The sequence below is a fragment of the Symphalangus syndactylus genome, chromosome 17 (assembly GCF_028878055.3).
Source record: "Symphalangus syndactylus isolate Jambi chromosome 17, NHGRI_mSymSyn1-v2.1_pri, whole genome shotgun sequence".
NCBI lineage: Eukaryota > Metazoa > Chordata > Mammalia > Primates > Hylobatidae > Symphalangus > Symphalangus syndactylus.
The window spans coordinates 12100692-12124683 of NC_072439.2; the positions used below are offsets into that span (position 1 = coordinate 12100692).

The following is a 23992-nucleotide window of genomic DNA, read 5'->3' on the forward strand; positions in this document are numbered from 1 at the left end:
TTTGATGCACCTCCCTTTGAAAGATGGCACTCAGGCTGGGTGCGGTGGCTCACGCCTGTAATCCCAGCACTTTGGGAGGCCCAGGTGGGAGGATCGCATGAGGTCAGGAGTTTGAAACCAGCTTGGGCAACATAGGAAGACTCCCTCTCTACAAAAAAATTAATTAGCTGGGCGTAGTGGCACACGCATGTGGCCCCAGCTACTAGGAGGCGGAGGTGGGAGGATCGCTTGAGCCCAGGAGGTGGAGGCTGCAGTGAGCTGTGATCACACCACTGCACTCCAGCCTGGGCAACAGAGAAAGACCCTGTCTCAAAAAAAAAAAAAAAAAAAAGGAGGCGGGAGGATGACAGTCAGGGAGAGACTGGAAGAGGCTGCACCGTGGCTGTGAAGGGGGAGGAAGGGGCGCTGAGGCTTGAGACGCTGGGAAAGGTGGAAAACGGATTCTCCCTTGGATCCCCCAGAAGGGCCCAGGCCTGCCCACAGCTTGATGGTGAGCCCTATAAGATGGATCTCAGACTTCTGATTTTCAGAACTGTGAGATAATAAATCAGTATTCCATTTTTAAATTTTCTGAGACAGGGTCTGGCTCTGTCATCCATGCTGGAGTACAGTGGCACAATCACAGCTCACTGCAGCCTCCACCTCCTGGGCTCAAGCGATCCTCCTGCCTCAGCCTCCTGAGTTGCTAGGATCACAGGCATGAGCCACCACATCTGGCTAATTTTTGCTAATTTTTTTGTGGAGATGGGGGTCTCACTATATTGCCCAGGCTGGTCTCAAACTCCTGGACTCGAGCAATCCTCCCGCCTCAGCATCCCAAAATGCTGGGATTACAGGTGTGAGCCACCAAGCCTGGCCAATAACTCAGTGTTCCTCTAAGCCCCCAAGCGTGGGGTCCTTGGTTGCAGCAGCTGTGGGAACCTCAGACTTACTCTTTCTAGCAATGGACCACAGCGACCCACGGGAGCCCCTCACCCTCACTCAGCGGCCCAGCCAGCAGTCACGTTCCACCTTTTTTTTTTTTTTCTGAGACGGTGTCTCGCTCTGTCGCCAGTCTGGAGTGCAGTGGCGCGATCTCAGCTCCCTGCAACCTCTGCCTCCCAGGTTCAAGCGATTCTCCTGCCTCAGCCTCCTGAGTAGCTGGGATTACAGGCGCCCACCACAACGCCTGACTAATTTTTCGTATTTTTAGTAGAGACGGGGTTTCACCATGTTGGCCAGGCTGGTCTCAAACTCTTGACCTCAAGTGATTCACCCACCTTGGCCTCCCAAAGTGCTGGAATCACAGGCATGAGGTACCGCATCCGGTTTTTTGTTTTTTTGTTTTTTTTTTTTAAGTCTCACTCTGTCACCCAGGCTGGAGTGCAGTAGCGCGATCTCGGCTCAATGCAGCCTCTGCCTCCTGGGTTCAAGCGATTCTCCTGCCTCAGCCTCCCGGGTAGCTGGATTACAGGTGTGCACCAACATGCCTGGCTAATTTTGTATTTTTAGTAGAGATGGGGTTTCACCATGTTGGCCGGGCTGATCTGGAACTCCTGACCTCAAATGATCCGCCTGCCTCAGCCTCCCAAAGTGCTGGGATTACAGGCGTGAGCCACCGTGCCTGGCCATTTTTAAGGGCATAGTTGCAACCCTTGCTTATGGGAAGAGAAGCACCTTCAGCCTCTGACCCCACGTTTCTGTCTTGCTGTGTGGCATCCAGCTTGCTGTCTGCGTGTCTCTGAGCCATGGAGCCCACTGTGGCTGACGTACACCTCGTGCCCAGGACAACCAAGGAAGTCTCTGCTCCGGATGCCGCGTGCTGTCGAGTGGCCACCATTGGCGTGGTGGCCACCAGCCTTGTCGTCCTCACCCTGGGAGTCCTTTTGGGTAAGTGGCTGTGGGATTGGCTGGGTTCACAAAACAAGGGACGTGTGCAGTCACCGAGAAGTGACTTGATGGTGTCTCCATGGCCATCTTAGAATCAAAGGGCAGTTAGTCTAGGCGTGGAAATGAAGGCTGCCCTAGGTCAGGCAGGTGGGCGGGGAGTGGAGCAGATGAGTTCCTGCGTGTGTCAGTTTTCCCGATTAAAGAATCTCCCAAAGGAAGTTTTCACAGCTGGGGTGACAGAGAAACAGAGATAAGGAAATGACCTTGTTTTAAATTTTGGCAAATCAGCAAAATACCCAAAAATATATATATATATATATATTTTTTTTTTGAGACGGAGTCTCGCTCTGTTGCCCAGGCTGGAGTACAGTAGCGCGATCTCGGCTCACTGCAAGCTCCGCCTCCCGGGTTCACACCATTCTCCTGCGTCAGCCACCCCCAGTAGCTGGGACTACAGGCGCCCGCCACCGCGCCCGGCTAATTTTTTGTATTTTTAGAAGTGACGGGGTTTCACCGTAGTAGCTAGGATGGTCTCGATCTCCTGACCTCGTGATCCGCCCGCCTCGGGCTCCCAAAGTGCTGGGATTACAGGCGTGAGCCACCGTGCCCAGACCCAAAAGCATTTTTATAAAGCGGAGCAATTGGGTTGGGAGTGGTGGCTCACGCCTATAATTCCAGCACTTTGGGAGGCTGAGGCGGGAGGACCATGGGAGCCCAGGAGTTTGAGAATAGCCTGGGCAACATGATAAAGCCCTCCATCTACAGAAAATACAAAAAATTACCCAGGCGTGGTGGTGCCTGTAGTCCCAGCTACTCAGGAGGCTGAGGCAGGAGAATCGCTTGAACCCGGGAGATGGAGGTTGCAGTGAGCTGAGATCGCACCACTGCACTCCAGCCTGGGTGACAGAGTGAGACTCCATCTCAAAAAAATAAATAAATAAATAAAAAATAAGGCCGGATGCAGTGGCTCACACCTGTAATCTCAACATTTTGGGAGGCTGAAGTGAGCAGATCATGAGGTGAGGAGTTCGAGACCACCCTGACCAACATGGTGAAACCCCATCTCTACTAAAAAGAAAGAAAGAAAGAGAAAGAAAATAGCTGGGTATGGTGGTGCACGCCTGTTATCCCAGCTACTTGGGAGGCTGAGGCAGGAGAATTGCTTGAACCCAGGAGGAGGCAGAGTTTGCGGTGAGCCAAGATCATGCCCTTGCATTCCAGCCTGGGTGACAGAGCGATTCCATCTCAAAAAAAAAAAAAAAAGTTAATTTTAACATTTAAATGATGATAATAAACAGCAATTTGGGGAGAAATGCTCTTGTGTAGCAAAATAGTAAGTTCACGACCCTATGAGAATCCTTTTTTTTTTTTAATATTTGTGGAACTTCCGGAAACTCCCAGAGCCAGACACGTTTGACTGAGGCCCTCTAGTGGCCGTGGGTACCAAGTGCAATACAATTTGGATTCCTCGTGTGAGTGTATTTGTGTGTGCATGACTGTGTGCATGGTGCACATGTGTTCATTTGCATGCGTTTGTGTGTGCATGCATGCGTGTGTCTGCGTATGTATCTATGTGTGCATGGATGTGTGTGTGTGTGTCCGTCCTCACACTAGTGAGAGGCAGGGGCGGGGCAGAGTTTCTCATCTGCATTGTAACAAATACATTTTGGGAACAACAGATAAATATAATTTCCATCAGGACCCCCCTGAAAGGAAGTCTTTTTTTTTTTCTTTTGAGATAGAGTCTCACTGTCTGTCTCCCAGGCACGACAGAGTGCAATGGCACGATCTCAGCTCATTGCAACCTCCACCACCCAGGTTCAAGCAATTCTCCTGCCTCAGCCTCCTGGGTAGCTGAGATTACAGGTGTGTGCCACCATGCCCAGCTAATTTTTGTATTTTTAGTAGAGATGGGGTTTTGCCATGTTGGCCAGGATGGTTTCGAACTCCTGACCTCAAGTGATCCACCTGCCTTGGCTTCCAAAAGTGCTGGGATTACAGGCCTGAGCCACGGCGCCCCACCAGGAAGTCTTTCAAGAAGCACTTAAGGCCAGGTGTGGTGGCTCCCGCCTGTAATCACAGCACTCTGGGAGGCTGAGGCAGGAGGATCGCTTGAGCCCAGGAGTTCGAGACCAACCTAGGCAACATAGCAAGACCCCATCTCTACAAAAAATTAAATAATAAAAACAAGAAACATTTAAAATTAAAAATTTTAAATGTTTTAAGTGAAAATGAGTGTTGTGCATGCCTGTAGTCCCTGCTACTCGGGAGACTGAGGTGGAAGGATTGCTTGAGCCCAGGAGTTTGAGCCTGCAGTGAGCTATGATCACACCACTGCACTCCAGCTTGGGAGACAGAGCGACACCCTGATAAAAAATGAAAAAGAAAAAAGGACATGATGCCAGGCATAGTGGCTCACACCTGTAATCCCAGCACTCTGGGAGGCTGAAACAGGAGGATTGCTTGAGCCCAGGAGTTCCAGTTCAGCCTGGTAACATGGCGAAACCCTGTCTCTACAAAAAATGCAAAAAATTAGCCGGGCAGGGCGAAGCCACCTGGGCTCCTGAGTGGAGTGGGAACTTGGAGAACTTTTATGTCTAGCTGGAGGATTGTATATGCACCAATCAGCACTGTGTGTCTAGCTTGGGTTTAGTGAATGCACCAATCAGCACTCTGTGTCTGGCTAATCTAGTGGGGACTTGGAGAACTTTTACCTCTAGCTAAAGGTTTGTAAATGCACCAATCAGCACCCTGTGTCTAGCTCAAGGTTTGTAAACGCACCAATCAGTGCTCTGTGTCTAGCTAATCTAATGGGGATTTGGAGAACTTCTGTGTCTAGCTAAAGGATTGTAAATGCACCAATCAGCACTTTGTGTCTAGTTCAGGGATTGTAAATGCACCGATCAGCACCCTGTCAAAACGGAGCAATCAGCTCTCTGTAAAACGGACCAATCAGCCCTCTGTAAAATGGGCCAATCAGCTCTCTGTAAAGTGGACCAATTAGCAGGATGTGGGTGGGGCCAGATAAGGGAATAAAAGCAGTCTGCTCCGGCTAGCAGCAGCAACCCATTCCGGTCTTCTTCTGCACCGTGGAAGGTTTGTTCTTTTGCTTGTTGCAATAAATCTTGCTGCTGCTGTTTGTTTGGTTCCATACTGTCTTTATGAGCTGTGACACTGCAAGGGTCTGCAGCTTCACTCCTGAGGCTAGCAAGTCCACAAACCCACCGGGAGGAATGAACAACTCCAGACAGGGCGCCTTAAGAGCTGTAACACTCACCGTGAAGGTCTGCAGCTTCACTCCTCAAGCGAGTGACACCACGAACCCACCAGAAGTAAGAAATTCTGAACACGTCCGAACATCAGAAAGAACAAACTCCGGACACGCCATCTTTAGGAACTGTAACACTCACCGCGAGGGTCTGCAGCTTGATTGTTGAAGTCAGTGAGACCAAGAACCCACCAATTTCGGACACAGTAACATGGCGAAACCCTGTTTCTACAAAAAATTAGCCAGGGCCGGGCATGGTGGCTCACCCCCGTAATCCCAGCACTTTGGGAGGCCGAGGCAGGCAGATCATGAGGTCAGAAGTTTGAGACCAGCCTGGCCAACATGGCGAAACCCTGTCTTTACTAAAAATACAAAAATTAGCTGGGCAGACTGGTGTGTGCCTGTAATCCCAGCTACGCGGGAAGCTGAGGCTGGAGAATTGCTTGAACCTGGGAAATGGAGGTTGGAGTGAGCCGAGATCGTGCCACTGCAGTCCAACCTGGCCAACAGAGGGAGATCATGTGTCCAAAAAGAAAAGAAAAAAGCCGGGCGCGGTGGCTCCCGCCTGTAATCCCAGCACTCTGGGAGGCCGGATCGGGCGGGTCATGAGGTCAGGAGATTGAGACCATTCTGGCCAACATGGTGAAACCCCGTCTCTTCTAAAATACAAAAAGCATTCGTTGGGTGTGGTGGCACGTGCCTGTAGTCCTAGCTACTCGGGAAGCTAAGGCAAGGGAATCGCTTGAAGCCAGGAGGCAGAGGTTGCAGTGAGCCAAGATCGTGCCACTGCATCCCAGCCTGACCACAGAGTGTGAGACTCCGTCAAGGAAAGAGAAAGAGAGCGAAAGCAAGCCAGCCCGCCAGGCGTGATGGTGGGCGCCTGTGGTCCCAGCTACTTGGGAGGCTGAGGCAGGAGGATCACCTGAGCCCAGGAGGTCCAGGCTGCAGTGAGCTGTGATTGCGCCACCGCACTGAAGCCCGAGCAATAGAGACCCTGTCTCAAAAAAAAAAAACATTTAAAAAAATAAAGATGAGAATTCAGCCCTTCCCAAACAGCTCACCATTTTAGTTGGAGACGTCAGGAGAGGCTGAGTGGAGAGCGGGAGACGTTCGGAACTATTTTTGCAACTTCCTGAATCTGCAGTTGTTTAGAGTAGAAACAGAGTGAGGTTGGGACACAGGCGGGGCAATTCAGTCCGCCCACCAGGGTGCTTGTGTTTCTTTATTTTTAGTTTCTTGAACGAGAAAACATACCGTTTTTAGAACTGGTTCAGAATATTCTATCTACTGGATATATGGCTATGTAAATACCCATCTAGCATATCTATCCATTTAGGATAAACGGAATTGGGACCCAGCTTTCATGGTTTACACGGTTGTTATTTGCATCCTTTAAATGTAATTACGGCCATTTTTTTTGCACTGGTGTGCACTTCTGGTAGTGTTTTTTTTTTTTGTTTTGTTTTGTTTTGTTTTTTTTTGAGACGGAGTCTCGCTCTGTCGCCCAGGCTGTAGTGCAGTGGCGCGATCTTGGCTCACTGCAAGCTCCACCTCCCGGGATCACGCCATTCTCCTGCCTCAGCCTCTCCAAGTAGCTGGGACTACAGGCGCCCGCCACCACGCCCGGCTAATTTTTTTTTTTTTTTGTATTTTTTTAGTAGAGACAGGGTTTCACCGTGGTCTCGATCTCCTGACCTTGTGACCCGCCCGCCTCGGCCTCCCAAAGTGCTGGGATTACAAGCGTGAGCCACCGCGCCCAGCACTTCTGGTAGTTTTAACGTATTTTTGACCAAAACTCGTGCTCTCATGGTTTCTGTGGTTGCTCTCGTTTTTATTTAGATTTTTTTCTTCTGCTGCTTGAATCAGCATAGGAATTTTTTATGACTATTATTTTTGCTGTACTTTGGACACGACATAGCCAACAGCTAAAAACCAGTGCTTTCTGCCGGGCACGGTGGCTCACGCCTGTCATCCCAGCACTTTGGGAGTCCGAGGCGGGCAGATCACCTGAGGTCAGGAGTTCCCGACCAGCCTGACCAATGTGGCGAAACCCCATCTCTACTAAAAATGCAAAAATTAAGGCTGGGTGCAGTGGCTCACGCCTGTAATCTCAGCACTTCGGGAGGCCAAGGCGGGTGGATCGCCTGAGGTCAGGAGTTCCAGACCAGCCTGGCCAACATGGTGAAACCCTGTCTCTACTAAAAATACAAAAAAACTAGCCAGGTGTGGTGATCCACGCCTGTAATCCCAGCTACTCAGAAGGCTGAGGCAGGAGGCTGAGGCAGGAGGATCGCTTGAACCCGGGAGATGGAGGTTGCAGCGAGCCGAGAAAACACCACTGCACTCCAGCCTGGGTGACAGAGTGAGACCCTGTCTCAAAACAAACAAGGCTGGGCGCGGTGGCTCATGCCTGTTAATCCCAGCGCGTTGGGAAGCCAAAGCTGGCGGATCATCTGAGGTGGGGAGTTTGAGACCAGCCTGACCAACATGGAGAAACCCCGTCCCTACTAGTTGGGCATGGTGGTGCATGCCTGTAATCTCAGCTACTCCGGAGGCTGAGGCAGCAGGAGAATCGCTTGAACCTGGGAGGCAGAGGTTATGGTGAGGCGAGATCATGCCATTGCACTCCAGCATGGGCAACAAGAGCAAAACTCTGTCTGAAAACAAACAAACAGGCTGGGCGCGGTGGCTCACGCCTGTAATCCCAGCACTTTGGGAGACCGAGGAGGGCGGATCACAAGGTCAGGAGATAGAGACCATCCTGGCTAACACCGTGAAACCCTGTCTCTACTGAAAATACAAAAAAAATTAGCCAGGCGTGGTGGTGGCAGGCACCTGTAGTCCCAGCTACCTGGGAGGCTGAGGCAGGAGAATGGCATGAACCCGGGAGGTGGAGCTTGTAGTGAGCCGAGATCATGCCACTGCACTCCAGCCTGGGTGACAGAGCGAGACTCTGTCTCAAACAAACAAACACAAACCAACCAGTGGTTTTTGAAGATGACCTCATGGGACTGTGGCCGGAGAGATCTGACGGCCTCTGGCTGTGCTCATGCCCCTGCAGTAGGAGGTGGGGACTGTCATTTCACCATCCCTGATGCCATTCCAGTGGTTACTCCCTGAAGTCAGCTCAGATCCTGGGCCAGGCACTGCATGGGAGACAGGCTTGAGCAGGACCTCTTCCTGCCTTCGAGGAAAACGTGGGGGCGTCTGGGGCTCACACTTGACGCTCATCCACCTTGTGCTGTACCTGGGGACCTCCGGGTGGGTGGCTGTAGTAGAATTCAGCTCCAAACCAGGATGCTTTTGGGAACTGAGGGAGAGCCCTGTGAGTAGCTATTCAGGGCAACCACAGGGGCGTTGGCCACCCCACTGCGTGTCAGGAGTGACCACCAGGGGGTGTGGGTGCAGATAAGGCGGGGCCCGGGTGGCAGCTCAGTGGAGCCCTGAGCCCCCAAAAGTGGGCTTTCTCACGGGCCCTGGTCTCGTCCCCAGCCTTCCTCTGCACACAGGGCGTCCACGTGGACCACACGGCTGAGCTGCGGGGAATCCGGTGGGCCAGCAGTTTGCGGCGGGAGACCTCGGACTATCACCGCACATTGACGCCCACTCTGGAGGCACTGGTGAGGGTGGTCTGTGTTTGGAGGCCAGGGAGGAAGAGCGGGTGGCCGGGGGCTTTGACCTGGAGCTGCTTTCCATGTGGGAGGGAGGCAGGCCACAGGCAACGAGGCTGAGGTGGAGGCTGTGAGACCGGGACGCCAGGCCATGGGGCGGGCAAGACGAGGCCAGGTGGCCAAGGCAGGTACCTGCAAGGCAGAGCTGTATCCACTGAGGACATACTCACATGGGACTTTAGGCCACATTTAGAGGTTTTGTTTGTTTGTTTGTTTTTTTGAGACGGAGTCTTAGTCACCCAGGCTGGAGTGCAGTGGAATGATCTCGGCTCACTGCAACCTCCACTGCTCAGGTTCAAGTGATTCTCCTGCCTCAGCCTCCCAAGTAGCTGGGATTACAGGTGTATACCACCACGTCCAGCTGCTTTTTGTATTTTTAGTAGAGACGGGGTTTCACCATGTAGGACAGGATGGTCTTGAACTCCTGACCTCAAATGATCCTCCCTCCATGGCCTCCCAAAGTGCTGGGATTACAGGCGTGAGTCACCATACCCGACCCGCCACATTTAGAGTTTTACATCTTATTCTAAATGGGAATCAGAGCCCTCATGCATAGCTGGGGGAATGTGTTTGATTTTAGTTTTTTGAGACAGAGTCTTGCTCTGTTGCCCAGGCTGGAGTGCAGTGGCAGGATCGTGGCTCACTGCAACCTCTACCTCCCGGGTTCAAGCGATTCTCCTGTCTCAGCCTCCTGAGTAGCCAGGGTTACAGGAACCCACCACCAAACCTAGCTAATTTTTGTATTTTTTGTAGAGATGGAATTTCACCATGTTGGCCAGGCTGGTCTTGAACTCTTGACCTCAAGTGATCCACCCTCCTCGGCCTCCCAAAGTGCTGGGATGACAGGCGTGAGCCACCGCACCCGGCCTAGGGGAATGTAAAATGAGGCATCCCCAGAAAGCAGGAAAAGGGAAAAGATACCACGGTGTAGGCTGGGCGCGGTGGCTCACTCCTGTAACGCCTCCTGGGCTCAAGCAATCCTCCCACCTCAGCCTCCCGAGTAGCTGGGACTGCAGGCACACACCACCATGCCTGGCTAATTTGGGAGGCCGAGGTGGGCAGATCACGAGGTCAGGAGTTCAAGACCAGCCTGGCCAACATAGTGAAACCCTGTCCCTACTAAAAGATACAAAAAATTAGCCAGGCATGGTGGTGTGTGCCTGTAATCCCAGCTACTTGGGAGGCTGAGGCAGGAGAATTGCTTGAACCTGGGAGGCAGAAGTTGCAATGAGTCGAGATCGTGCCACTGCACTCCACCCCAGGCGACAGAGCAAGACTCTGTCTCAAAATAATAATAACAATAAAAAATCTAAAAATAAAACATAGGCTGGGCGCGGTGGCTCACGCTTGTAATCCCAGCACTTTGGGAGGCCGAGGCGGGCGGATCACGAGGTCAGGAGATCGAGACCACGGTGAAACCCCGTCTCTACTAAAAAATACAAAAAATTAGCCGGGCGTGGTGGCGGGCGCCTGTAGTCCCAGCTACTCGGAGAGGCTGAGGCAGGAGAATGGCGTGAACCCGGGAGGCGGAGCTTGCAGTGAGCCGAGACTGCACCACTGCACTCCAGCCTGGGCGACAAAGCGAGACTCTGTCTCAAAAAAAAAAAAAAATAAAAAATAAAACATAAGTCTGGGCGTGGTGGCTCACAACTGTAATCCCAGCACTGTGGGACGCCGAGGCAGGTGGATCACGAGGTCAGGAATTCGAGACCAGCCTGGCCAACATAATGAAACCCCATTTCTACTAAAAATACAAAAAATTAGGTGGGCATGGTGGCGGGCACCTGTAATCCCAGCTACTTGGGAGACTGAGGCAGCAGAATCACTGAACCCGGGAGGCGGAGGTTGCAGTGAGCAGAGATTGCGCTACTGCACTCCAGCCTGGGCGACAGAGCAAGACTCTCTTAAAATAAATAAATAAATTCATACATACATACAGATAAAAATTTAAAAGTTTAAAATAATAAATAAAAGGAAATGCTTTCTCATGGAACCTACCCCTTCTCCAGCTCCCTCCAACACCTGACAGGCCTCTTAAAGTGCCGGGGCGCCCATGCTGTGGTTCTCAACATTTGATGTTCTTGTTTCTATTGCAGTTTGTAAGTAGTTTTCAGAAGACAGAGTTAGAGGCAAGCTGCGTGGGTTGCACAGTGCTAAATTACAGGTGAGTTGGAGCTTCCATTGGGTGAAGGAAACTTGGTGGACATCTGGGAGTTTCTGGAGGATTCCAGAAAAGTTTGGAAGATTCTAGAAGATTCCAGAAGATTCCAGCAGGGAGGAGCCCCTCCCTCTCCAAGGGCCTCTCCTCCATACCTCTAGGGATGGGAACTCCAGTGTCCTCGTACATTTCCAGCTGCACTTTCTGCTGCGACCCCTCCAGACGCTGAGCCTGGGAGTGGAGGAGGAGCTGTTGCAGCGAGGGATCCGGGCAAGGCTGCAGGAGCACGGCATCTCCCTGGCTGCCTATGGCACAATTGTGTCGGCCGAGCTCACAGGTGAGTGGGCAGCCGAGACCGAAACCCCATCACGAGGAGGTTGGAAGGGGGCAGGTGTTGCAAGATACATTTTGATATCTACCCCTTCCCATAAAAAGAAAACAAACTGGCCGGGCGTGGTGGCTCATGCCTGTAATCCCAGCACTTTGGGAGGCCCAGGCGGGTGGATCACCTGAGGTCAGGAGTTTGAGACCAGCCTGGCCAACACCCCGTCTGTACTAAAAATACAAAAATCAGTTGGGTGTGGTGGTGTGCACCTGTAATCCTAACTACACAGGAGGCTGAGGCAGGAGAATCGCTTCAACCTGGGAGGCGGAGGTTGCAGTGAGCCGAGATCGTGCCACTGCACTCCAGCCTGGGCAAAAAGAGTGAAACTTCATTTCAAAAACAAACAAACAAACGTAAAAACTGACATTGCCTTTGCCTTCATGGTGTGGACCAGGGGTCAGCCATCTTGTTCTGTAAAGAGCCAGAGTGAGGCCGGGCGTGGTGGCTCACGCTTGTAATCCCAGCACTTTGGGAGGCCGAGGCGGGCGGATCACGAGGTCAGGAGATCGAGACCACGGTGAAACCCTGTCTCTACTAAAAATACAAAAAATTAGCCGGGCGTGGTGGCGGGCGCCTGTAGTCCCAGCTACTCGGAGAGGCTGAGGCAGGAGAATGGCGTGAACCCGGGAGGCGGAGCTTGCAGTGAGCCAAGATCGCGCCACTGCACTCCAGCCTGGGTGACGGAGCAAGACTCTGTCTCAAAAAAAAAAAAAAAAAAAAAAAGAGCCAGAGTGTTGTTGTGTTGTGTTGTCTTCTCTTTTCCGTTTTTTTAATTTTTGAGACGGGCTCTCACTCTGTTGCCCAGGCTGGAGTGCAGTGGTGAAGTCCTGGCTCACTGCAACCTCTGCCTCCCGGGTTCAAGCAATTCTCCTGCCTCAGTAGCTCCCAGCTCACTCCTGAGTAGCTGGGATGACAGGCAGGCACCACCACACCTGGCTAATTTTTGTATTTTTAGTAGAGATGGGGTTTCACCATGTGTACCGGGCTGGTCTTGGACTCCTGACCTCAGGTGATCCTCCTGCCTTGGCCTCCCAAAGTGCTGGGATTATAGCTTTGAGCCGCCGCGCCCAGTTAATATTTTCATCTTTGTGGTCTCTTGGGTTTCTGTGACAAGCACTCAGCTCTGCTATTTGTAGCACAAAAGCAGCCACAGACAATACATAAATGAATGGGTGTGGCTGTTTACCGATGAAACTTATTAACAATAAGAAGCAGTGGGCTGGATTTGTCCCATGGCCGTAGTTGGCCAACCCCCTACTGTAGAATTAAGGATAAATGCTACATTCTAATAAAATTGTATGGAAGGCCGGGTGCGGTGGCTCATGCCTGTAATTCCAGCACTTTGGGAGGCCAAAGTGGGCTGATCACTTCAGGTCAGGAGGTCGTGACCAGCCTGGCCAACACGGCGAAACTCCATCTCTACTAAAAATACAAAAATGAGCTGGGTGTGGTGGCACGTGCCTGTAATCCCAGCTGCTCAGGAGGCTGAGGCAAGAGAATTGCTGGAACCTGGGAGGCGAAGGTTGCAGTGAGCCAAGGTTGCACGACTGCACTCCAGCCTGGGTGACAGAGTGAGACTCCATCTCAAAAAAAAAATTAATAAAAAAATAAAATTATACGGTGCATGATTTTGTAGGCACCTGGGTTTAAAAAATAAAAAAATTGTAAGGTGCAGCAGGTCATGATTGGAGAGTCAGTTGCAAGTATTGTTAAAGATTTGTTGCCAGGCGCAGTGGCTCATGCCTGTAATCCCAGCACTTTGGGAGACTGAGGTGGGTGGATCACCTGAGGTCCGGAGTTTGAGACCTGCCTGACCAACATGGTGAAACCCCATCTCTACTAAAAATAAAAAAATTAGCCAGGCATGGTGGCGGGTGCCTGTAATCCCAGCTACTGGAGAGGCTGAGGCAGGAGAATTGCTTGAACCTGGTGGAGGTGGAGGTTGCAGTGAGCCAAGATCACACCACTGCATTCCAGCCTGGGCAACAGAGCGAGACTCTGTCTTTAAAAAAAAAAAAAAAAAAAAAAAAAAAAAAATGGCTGGGCTCGGTGGCTCACACCTGTACTCCCAGCACTTTGGGAAGCCGAGGCGGGTTGATCACGAGGTCAGGAGATCGAGACGATCCTGGCTAACACGGTGAAACCCTGTCTCTACTAAAAATACAAAAAATTAGCCGGGTGTGGTGGTGGGTGCCTGTAGTCCCAGCTACTTGGCAGGCTGAGGCAGGAGAATGGCGTGAACCTGGGAGGCAGAGTTTGCAGTGAGCTGAGATCGCGCCACTGCACTCCAGCCTGGGAGATGGAGCAAGACTCCGTCTCAAAAAAAAAAAAAAAAAAAAAAAAAAATGAGTCACCGTGACCTCGACATGCAGGACATTTATGGTTCCCTCCCCACCAACAGTCACATGCTGGTTGAGGTTTTAATAACCTCTGCTCCAGCGTTCACAGAACTTCGCTTGGTGATAGGGAGGTTCCAGGCCCTGTGCAGTTTGGTGGCCGCGCGAGCCCTGGGGCTAGTGAGACTGAGAATCAGTGTTGAAGTGGATTTCATCCTTGCTGATTGAAGGTGGAATTTAAGTGACGCCAGGGTGGACAAGGCAGCTGCTCACTTTACTCCATGACCTGTCTGCAATAGGACGTTTTCTTTCTTTCTTTTTTTTTTTTTTTTTATGAGATGGAGTCTCGCTCTGTCGCCCAGGCTGGAGTGCAATGGTGCGATCTCGGGTCACTGCAACCTCCATCTCCTGGGTTCAAGTGATTCTCCTGCCTCAGCCTCCCGAGTACCGGGGATTACAGGCTCCCGGCACCACACCCAGCTAATTTTTGTATTTTTAGTAGAGACGGGGTTTCACCATGTTGGCCAGGCTGGTCTGGAACTCCTGACCTCAAGTGATCCACCCGCCTCAGCCTCCCAAAGTGCTGGGATTACAGGTGTGAGCCAGCGTGCTCAGCCAACAGGACGTGTTCAAAGGGTTTTACCGCTTATTCAATGAGCTTCTATCTTCTTTGTTTTGTTGCAGGAAGACATAAGGGACCCTTGGCAGAAAGAGACTTAAAATCAGGTATGTTTTTCTCTCTGGCCTTTTCTCTGATTGCAGTTACTGACAGAGGTTTCCTAAGACTCCTTTCAAGGAAGTGAAAGAATCCCTGGAACAACGTTGGGCGGGGTGGCTCACATCTGTAATCCCAGCACTTTGGGAGGCTGAGGCAGGAGGATCACTTGAGGCCAGGAGTTTGAGACCAGACTGGACAACATAGCAAGACCCTGTCTCTACAAAAATAATAATAAAGGCCAAAAGTAATTTTAAAAATTATTATTAAAAAATAATAAAAATTAGCCAGGCATGGTGGCGTATTGCCTGTACTCTCAGCTACTTGGGAGGCTGAAGAAGGAGGATCGCTTGAACCCAGGAGGCAGAGGCTGCAGTGAACTGAGATCGCGCCACTGCACTCCAGCCTAGGCGACAGAGTGAAACTATGTCTCAAAAAATAATAAATAAGGCCAGGTACAGTGGCTCACGCCTGTAATCCCAGCACTTTGGGAGGCCGAGGTGGGTGGATCACCTGAGGTCGGGAGTTCGAAACCAGCCTGACCAACATAGAGAAACCCCGTCTCTACTAAAAATACAAAATTAGCCGGGCGTGGTGGCACACGCCTGTAATCCCAGCTACTCGGGAGGCTGAGGCATGAAAATCGCTTCAACCAGGGAGGCAGAGGTTGCGGTGAGCCGAGATCACGCCATTGCACTCCAGCCTGGGCAGCAAGAGTGAAACTCTGTCTCAAAAAAAATAAAATAAAATAAAAATAAATAAATAGCTTGCCCACCGCCATGTAAGACATGAGTTTGCTCCTCCTTTGCCTTCCTTTCTACCTCCTTCGACATGATTGTGAGGCCTCCCCAGCCATGTGGAATTCAATTATATCGGCCTACTGACTTGTATGTTCTTTCTACCCCTGGGCACCATATTGCTGGGTCAATCTTGCTGGTGCAAGAAAAATGAAGAATCAAGATCTCGCTGTTTGGAGCATAATTTCCAGTGTCTGAAAGGCTTCCATCTGGTGTAGTTCTGCTGGGCTCAGGAAACCCATTCGCAGGCCTCCCAGAGAGTATCAAGCAACTGAAATTCACATCATGGCATGCAGAAAAAGAGATGGCAGAACCCACACTCATCTTGATTATTTTCTTTCCCCTCCCTAATTCTTATTTTCCCATATGTAGCTACATTTCTTCCCCACTATATAAACCTCCCATTTTAGTAAGTTGAGGGAGAGTGATTTGAGATTTATCCCCATCCCTTTGGCTAACATCATCTGATTAAAGCCTTCTTCCCTGGCAAAAAAAAAAAATAAAAATAAATAAATAAATAAATAAATAAATAATAAAATAAAATAAAAATAAATAAATAAAATAAATAGCCTGGGTTGGTGGTGTGCACCTGTGGTCCCAACTACTCAGGAGGCTGAGGCAGGAGGATTGCTTGAACCTGGAGTTAGAGGCTGCGGTGAGCTGTGATCGCACCACTGCACTCTAGTTTGGGTAACAGAGCCAGACCCTGTCTCAAAAACAAAAATAAAAACAAGAAAAGGAAAAGGAAAAAAAAGGAGAGAGAGAGTTTCCACGTTTCCATACCCTGGGTGTACTAAGTATAGCTGGTGCTTTACTGCAACCAGGAGATGTAGCACGAGGTCAGAAAGTCGGTTCTTTTCTGTCCCCAGGTCGCTGTCCAGGGAACTCCTTTTCCTGCCAGAACAGCCAGTGTGTGACCAAGGTGAACCCGGAGTGTGACGACCAGGAGGACTGCTCTGATGGGTCCGACGAGGTGCACTGCGGTCAGTCTGCCTGTCCGGCCTGGTCTCTGGGCCCCTTCCCTTTTCCAGGGTCAGCTGCTGGCTCTGGTCTATGGTCACTGTGCTTATTTCACTCGGGCACACGGGCCTGGCATTTATGGGGGCTGGGCGGAGAAAAGAAAGGGGCCCCCACGGTGTGGGGAGAAACGTGAGCAAACAGCAGAGTAAAGGAAAAGTGCAGGTGTGTGATGGGAAGAAGCCTGGGGAGAGGACGGAGAAGATATCAGGCTGAAAACAGAGGTTGTGGCCAAAGCCTGGAAGTCTTGAATACCAGGGACTGGAGCTCTGTCCTGTAAGCAGTGGGGTGTGGCCACAGGGATTTGAGCAATGGAAAGAGACAATTAAAATGCTGGGAGAGATTAGCTGGGCACGGTGGCTCACACCTGTCATCCCAGCACTTTGGGAGGCCAAGGCAGGAGGATCACTTGAGGCCAGGAGTTTGAGACCAGCCTGGACAACATAGTGAGACCCCATCTCTACTAAAAATAAAAAAAAATTGGCTGGGCACGGTGGCGCACACCTGTCATCCCAGCACTTTAGGAGGCTGAGGTGGGCGGATCACGAGGTCAGGAGATCGAGACCATCCTGGACAACACAGTGAAACCCCGTCTCTACTAAAAATACAAAAAATTAGCCGGGCGTGGTGGTGGGCGCCTGTAGTCCCAGCTACTTCGGAGGCTGAGGCAGGAGAATGGCGCATGAACCCGGGAGGCGGAACTTGCAGTGAACCGAGATCACACCACTGCACTCCAGCCTGGTGACAGAGTAAGACTCTGTCTCAAAAAAAAAAAAAAAAAAAAATTAGCCAGCGCGGTGGTGTGTGCCTGTGGCCCCAGCTACTCAGGAAGCTGAGGTGGAAGGATCGCTTGAGCCCAGGAGACTGAAGCTGCAGTGAGCTATGATTGTGCTACTGCACTGTCCAGCCTGGATAATAGAGTGAGACCTTGTCTCAAAAATAAAATGCTGGAAGAGTAGCCAACATTTTTCTAGCAATGCTAGCCCATGCATTAAGGTAAGGACAGCAGTTTAAGTATTGGAAAGGAAGAGGAAAATCTTAATTCATTTGAAATCATTGTCTGTCTAAAATAAATCAATATCCAAACAGAAGGAGAGAAGCTGCAAGAGTAAAATAAAATGAATCAAGAAATTGACTAAAAAGCTATTTAAAATAAAGGCTGGGTGTGGTGGCTCATGCCTGTAATCCCAGCACTTTGGGAGGCTGAGGCAGGAGAATCCCTTGAACTTGGTTGGTAGAGGTTACAGTGAGCCAAGATCACGCCACTGTACTCCAGCCTGGGCTACAGAGCAAAACTCTGTCTCAAAAAAAAAAAAAAAAAAAAAAGCTGTCATTTTGCTTTATACAGTAATAATAAATTAGAAGATACAAAGGAAAAAATACCTTTCATGATCAGTAGTGACAAAAAATAAAATATCGGCCGGGCACGGTGGCTCAAGCCTGTAATCCCAGCACTTTGGGAGGCCGAGGCGGGTGGATCACGAGGTCAGGAGATCGAGACCATCCTGGCTAACACGGTGAAACCCTGTCTCTACTAAAAATACAAAAAATTAGCTGGGCGTGTTGGCAGGCGCCTGTAGTCCCAGCTACTCGGGAGGCTGAGGCAGGAGAATGGCGTGAACCCGGGAGGTGGAGCTTGCAGTGAGCCGAGATCGCGCCACTGCACTCCAGCCTGGGGGACAGAGCAAGACTCCGTCTCAAAAAAAAAAAAAAAAAAAAAAAAAAAAAAAAAAATAAAATATCAAGACTAGGCCGGATGCTGTGGCTCAGGCCTGTAATCCCAGCACTTTGGGAGACCAAGGCAGGCGGATCACTTGATGTCAGGAGTTCGAGACCAGCCTGGCCAACTTGGTGAAAACCTGGCTCTACTAAAAGTACAAAAAATTAGCCAGGTGTGGTTGTGGGCGTCTGTAATCCCAGCTACTCAGGAGGCTGAGGTAGGAGAATCCCTTGAACCTGGGAGGCGGAGCTTGCAGTGAGTTGAGATTGTGCCACTGCACTCTAGCCTGGACGACACAGCAAGACTCCATCTCAACATCAACAACAAAAAAGAAATATCAAAGACTAAACTTAAAAATGTGCCATGCCTGTGATAATAATTATTATATATAATTATAGAATTACAAAATTTTGGGGCCGGGCACGGTGGCTCAAGCCTGTAATCCCAGCACTTTGGGAGGCCGAGGCGGGCGGATCACAAGGTCAAGAGATCGAGACCATCCTGGCTAACACGGTGAAACCCCGTCTCTACTAAAAATACAAAAAAAATTAGCCGGGCGTGCTGGTGGGCGCCTGTAGTCCCAGCTACGCGGGAGGCTGAGGCAGGAGAATGGCGTGAACCCAGGAGGCGGAGCTTGCAGTGAGCCGAGATCGTGCCACTGCACTCCAGCCTGGGTGACAGAGCGAGACTCTGTCTCAAAAAAAAAAAAAAAAAAAAAAAAAAAAAGAATTACAAAATTTTGCTGAAGGACATAAAAGTAGACTAAATAAGCAAAGAGACACAATATCCTACACAAACATGTACGTGTGGTCATCATCCCTTACCCACAGCTAAGAGACCTTTCTCTACCACTCACTGGTGCACGTGACCTTGGATGCTTGACCTACGTGCCAGGATGGGGCAGCCAGAGGAGCTGAAGAGGGAGGGATGGGGAGACCCCAGAAGAGTTAGAGAAGCCAAGGAGGGGCCCCCAAGCATCTCTTTGAACCCAGGGACTGTAGATGAGAGACTCAGAGATGCATGTTCTGGGAGTTTAGGGTGAGGTCCTGCCTTCGTGGGGTCCTGGCTGGTGACCTGCTGTCTTGCAGAATGTGGCTTGCAGCCTGCCTGGAGGATGGCCGGCAGGATCGTGGGCGGTGTGGAAGCGTCCCCAGGGGAGTTTCCGTGGCAAGCCAGCCTTCGAGAGAACAAGGAGCACTTCTGTGGGGCCACCATCATCAACGCCAGGTGGCTGGTGTCTGCCGCTCACTGCTTCCATGAGTAAGCCCCCATCCCGAAGCGCCAAACCCAAACCCTCTGTATTTCTCCTGCCTTCCTGCGTGCACTGGGGGCGTCACTTCTGGTTTCCTTAGAGCCCTTTGAAGTAATTTTTTCTTTTCCTTTCTTTTTTGCTTTTGCTGTTGTTGAATCTGAGGGCATTCTTTTTTTTTTTTTTTTTTTTTTTTTTTTGAGACAGAGTCTGGCTCTCTCACCCAGGCTGGAGTGCAGTGGCGCGATCTCGGCTCACTGCAAGCTCCGCCTCCCGGGTTCATGCCATTCTCCTGCCTCAGCCTCCCGAGTAGCTGGGAATACAGGTGCCCATCACGACGCCTGGCTAATTTGTTTGTATTTTTAGGAGAGATGGGTTTCACCGTGTTAGCCAGGATGGTCTCGATCTCCTGACCTCGTGATCTGCCTGCCTCCGCCTCCCAAAGCGCTGGGATTACAGGCGTGAGCCACTGTGTCCAGTCTCTTTATTTTATTTTTTCTTTTGAGACAGAGTGTCAGTCTGTCGCCCTGGCTGGAGTGCAGTGGTGTGATCTCAGCTCACTGCAACCTCCACCTCCTGGGATAAAGCAATTCTCTTGCCTCAGCCTCCCAAGTAGCCAGGACTACAGGTGCACGCCACCACACCTGGCTAATTTTTTTTTTGTATAATTAGTAGAGATGGGTTTTTGCCATGTTGTCCAGGCTGGTCTCGAACTCCTTGACCTCAGGTGATCCGCCTGTCTTGGCCTCCCAAAGTGCTGGGATTACAGGCACACCCGACTCTAGCATTTCACATTCCCACCAATGGTGCACAGGGGTTGCAATTTCTCCACATTCTCCACTTGTTGCTCTTTTTTTTTTTTTTTTTTTTTGAGACAGAGTCTCATTTTGTCGCCCAGGCTAGAGTGCAGTGGCACGATCTCGGCTCACTGCAACCTCTGCCTCCCGGATTCACACGATTCTCCTGCCTCAGCCTCCTGAGTAGCTGGGATTACAGGTGCCTGCCACCACGCCCAGCTAATTTTTTTGTGTGTAATTTTAGTACAGACAGGGTTTCACTATGTTGGCCAGACTGGTCTCGAACTCCTGACCTCATGATCCACCCGTCTCGACCTCCCAGAGTGCTGGGATTACAGGTGTGAGCCGCCGTGCCCGGCCCACTTGCTGTTCTTTTGAGAGTAGCCATCCCAGTTGGTATGAAGTAGCATCTCCCTGCGGTTTTGACTTGCATTCCTCGGTGACTAATGACATTTTGTTGATGTTTTGCTCATTGTGGACATTTTTTGCATTCACTTTGATTTTTTAAAACATTGTGTTGTGATATCCTTTTTTTTTTTTTGAGACAGAGTCTCACTCTGTCACCCTGCTGGAGTGCAGTGGTGCAGTTTTGGCTCACTGCAACCTCTGCCTCCTGGGATCAAGCGATTCTCCTGCCTCAGCCTCCTGAGTAGCTGGGATTACAGGTGCCCACCACCATGCCCGGCTAATTTTTGTATTTTTAGTAGAGACAGGGTTTCACCATCTTGGCCAGGCTAGTCTTGAACTCCTGACCTCATGATCCACCCGCCTCAGCCTCCCAAAGTGCTGGGATTACAGGCGTGAGCCATCGTACCTGGCCTGTTTTTTTTGTTGTTGTTTTTAAAGACTGCGTTTCGCTATGTTGCCCAGGCTCGTCTTGAACTCCTGGGCTTAAGATCCTCCCGCTTCAGCCTCCAAAAGTGTGGGATTACAGGCACGAGCCACTGTGTCCGGCCTGATTTTTATAAATACTATTAATAATTATGAATGTAGGGGGGGATACCCCTTACATTTTGCACCCAAGGCGAGTGTCCCATCTGCCTCCCCCAACGGCTCTGACCCTCGGTGGCCTCTGAGCTGGGGTTTGCTCCTGCAGGTTCCAAGACCCGACGGAGTGGGTGGCCTATGTGGGTGCCACCTACCTCAGCGGCTCGGAGGCCAGCACCGTGCGGGCCCGGGTGGCCCAGATCGTCAAGCACCCCCTGTACAACGCGGACACAGCCGACTTCGACGTGGCGGTGCTGGAGCTGACCAGCCCTCTGCCTTTCAGCCGGCATATCCAGCCCGTGTGCCTCCCGGCTGCCACACACATCTTCCCACCCCGCAAGAAGTGCCTGATCTCAGGCTGGGGCTACCTCAAGGAGGACTTCCGTAAGCATCTTCCTCGGCCTGCAAGGGAGCTCAGGCAGGCAGGCGGGCAAATAACGCAGAAAAGGGCCGGGCGCGGTGGCTCACGCCTGTAATCCCAGCACTTTGGGAGGCCGAGGCGGGTGGATCACGAGGTCAGGCGTTCAAGACCAGCCTGGCCAACATAGTGAAACTCCATCTCTACTAAAAAATACAAAAAAAAAAAAAAAAAAAGCCTGGCATGGTGGTGCACGCCTATAATTCCAGCTACTCAGGAGGCTGAGACAGGAGAGTTGCTTGAACCCAGGAGGCAGAGGTTGCAGTGAGCCAAGATCACACCACTGGACTCCAGCCTGGGTGACAGTGGGAGACTCGTCTCAAAATAATAATAATAATAAAATAATAATAATAATAATAATGCAGAGGGCCGGGCGCAGTGGCTCACGCCTGTAATCCCAGCACTTTGGGAGGCCGAGGCGGGCGGATCACGAGGTCAGGAGATCGAGACCACCCTGGCTAACACGGTGAAATTCCATCTCTACTAAAAATACAAAAAATTAGCCGGGCGTGGTGGCGAACGCCTGTAGTCCCAGCTACTCGGGAGGCTGAGGCAGGAGAATGGCGTGAACCCGGGAGCCGGAGCTTGCAGTGAGCCGAGATCGCACCACTGCACTCCAGCCTGGGCGACAGAGCGAGACTCCGTCTCAAAAAAATAATAATAAAATAATAATAATAATAATAATGCAGAAAAACACAATGGGTCTGCATTGTTCTCTGATTCTGTATTTACGAATTCCACTGCTTGCTAAGATATATTTATAACCCATCATCAATGCTACTGCTTTTTTTTTTTTTTTTTTTTTTGAGATGGAGTTTTGCTCTTGTTGCCCAGGCTGGAGTGCAGTGGTGTGATCTTTGCTCACTGCAGCCTTTGCCTCCGGGTTCAAGCGATTCTCTTGCCTCAGCCTCCGAGTAGCTGGGACTACGCACCACCACACCCGGCAACTTTTTGTATTTTTTAGTAGAGACAGAGTTTCACCATGTTGGCCAGGCTGGTCTCGATCGCCTGACCTGGTGATCCTCCTGCCTTTGCTTCCCAACGTGCTGGGATTACAGGTGTGAGCCACCTCACCCAGCCAAAGAAATTGATCTTTTTTTTTTTTCTTTTTTTTTTTTTTTTTGAGACGGAGTCTTGCTCTGTCACCCAGGCTGGAGTGCAGTGGCGCGATCTCGGCTCACTGCAAGCTCCGCCTCCCGGGTTCGCGGCATTCTCCTGCCTCAGCGTCTCTGAGTAGCTGGGACTACAGGCACCCGCCACCACACCGGGCTAATTTTTTGTATTTTTAGTAGAGACGAGGTTTCACCGTGGTCTCGATCTCCTGACCTCGTGATCCGCCCGCCTCGGCCTCCCAAAGTGCTGGGATTACAAGCGTGAGCCACCGCGCCCAGCCGAAATAGATCTTAATGTACTGAAATGTACATCTAAATAGCCGCGTGTGGCCCATGGCTACTGTATTGGGTGGTGCAGTTCCAGGGGGTGGTCAATCAGCCACAAGATGACTGACAGAGGGAAATGAATCCAGTAGAAAAAAATAAGATGGGGTGTATCGCTTCTCGGCCTTTTGGCTAAGATCAAGTGTAATAAGATGGGGTGGGGGCTGCAGCTTTAAATAGGGAGGTCAGGAGATGCCTCCTGGAGAGAGGAGAGGAAGGAGGAAATCAGGCAGATTCTGCAGGGACAAGCATTTCAGGCAGTGGGAACAGCATGTGCAAAGGCCCTGGGGTGGGAGGACAGCAAGGCAGCCCCCGGGGCTGGAGTTGATATGACCTGATTTAATATTTAGCAAGGGTGGTGCTGGCTGCCAAGTTGGGAATGGATTTCAGTGGGGTGGGACCAGAGTAAGAGAAGGCAATGAGGAAGAGCTGTAATGACCTGGGCAAGGATGGGCGTGAGACAGGGGCTGATTCTGGGTATATTTGGGGGCTGACTTGAGGCCAACTTGGAATTTGAGGACTGTGGACCTGGAAGGAGGGGCCTGAGATCCCTGAGATGGGGAATGCTGAGGGGTGGAGCTTGCGGAGGGGAGATGAGGACCTCCGGCTGGGGGTGTTAAGTCTGCTGCCTCTTCCTTGTCCAGGCAGAGAGTGTTGCCAGGTAGGGAGTTTACCTTTTGCAGTTTCGGAGCCAGGTGTTGTAGGCGGCCACGCTTGCAGCTGGGGAAACTGAGGGAGGCTCGAAGAGATGTCCTTCAGCCTCCCAGCTCAAAGTGGCTGCCAGGGCTCTGGCATTCTCACCCTGCTTTTCTCTCCCCATCGGGCCAGTGGTCAAGCCAGAGGTGCTGCAGAAAGCCACTGTGGAGCTGCTGGACCAGGCCCTGTGTGCCAGCCTGTACGGCCACTCCCTCACTGACAGGATGGTGTGTGCTGGCTACCTGGACGGGAAGGTGGACTCCTGCCAGGTAAGCCCCCGACGCCCCAGACCCCAGAAAAACACAAAAATAGACACGAGCGTGTTCAAATGCTGAGCAATGCACAGATATCTGGATGCCCGTTGTGAGCCCCCAACGCCCCAGACCCCAGAAAAACACAGAAATAGACATGAGCCTGTTCAAATGCTGAGCGATTCACAGATATCTGGATGCCCATTCTTGAGGAATTTTAAA

General features: G+C 51.0%; 1 protein-coding gene across 2 annotated transcripts in view; it reads left to right on the forward strand.

Annotated features, from left to right (window-relative positions):
* The first annotated feature begins 1705 nt into the window (after positions 1-1705).
* TMPRSS9 (transmembrane serine protease 9) overlaps positions 1706-23992 on the forward strand; it is a 36469-nt gene continuing 14182 nt past the window's right edge. Inside the window, exons 1-9 of one of the 2 annotated variants that reach the window (XM_055250234.2) lie at positions 1706-1869; positions 8630-8757; positions 10905-10972; positions 11128-11303; positions 14372-14413; positions 16069-16182; positions 19025-19196; positions 21079-21353; positions 23652-23788. In XM_055250234.2, coding sequence (XP_055106209.1) covers positions 1728-1869; positions 8630-8757; positions 10905-10972; positions 11128-11303; positions 14372-14413; positions 16069-16182; positions 19025-19196; positions 21079-21353; positions 23652-23788 — 1254 coding nt within the window. In that variant the 5' untranslated portion in view covers positions 1706-1727. The remainder of the gene's footprint in view (positions 1870-8629; positions 8758-10904; positions 10973-11127; positions 11304-14371; positions 14414-16068; positions 16183-19024; positions 19197-21078; positions 21354-23651; positions 23789-23992) is intronic. The other variant, XM_055250235.2, reaches the window with a different exon arrangement.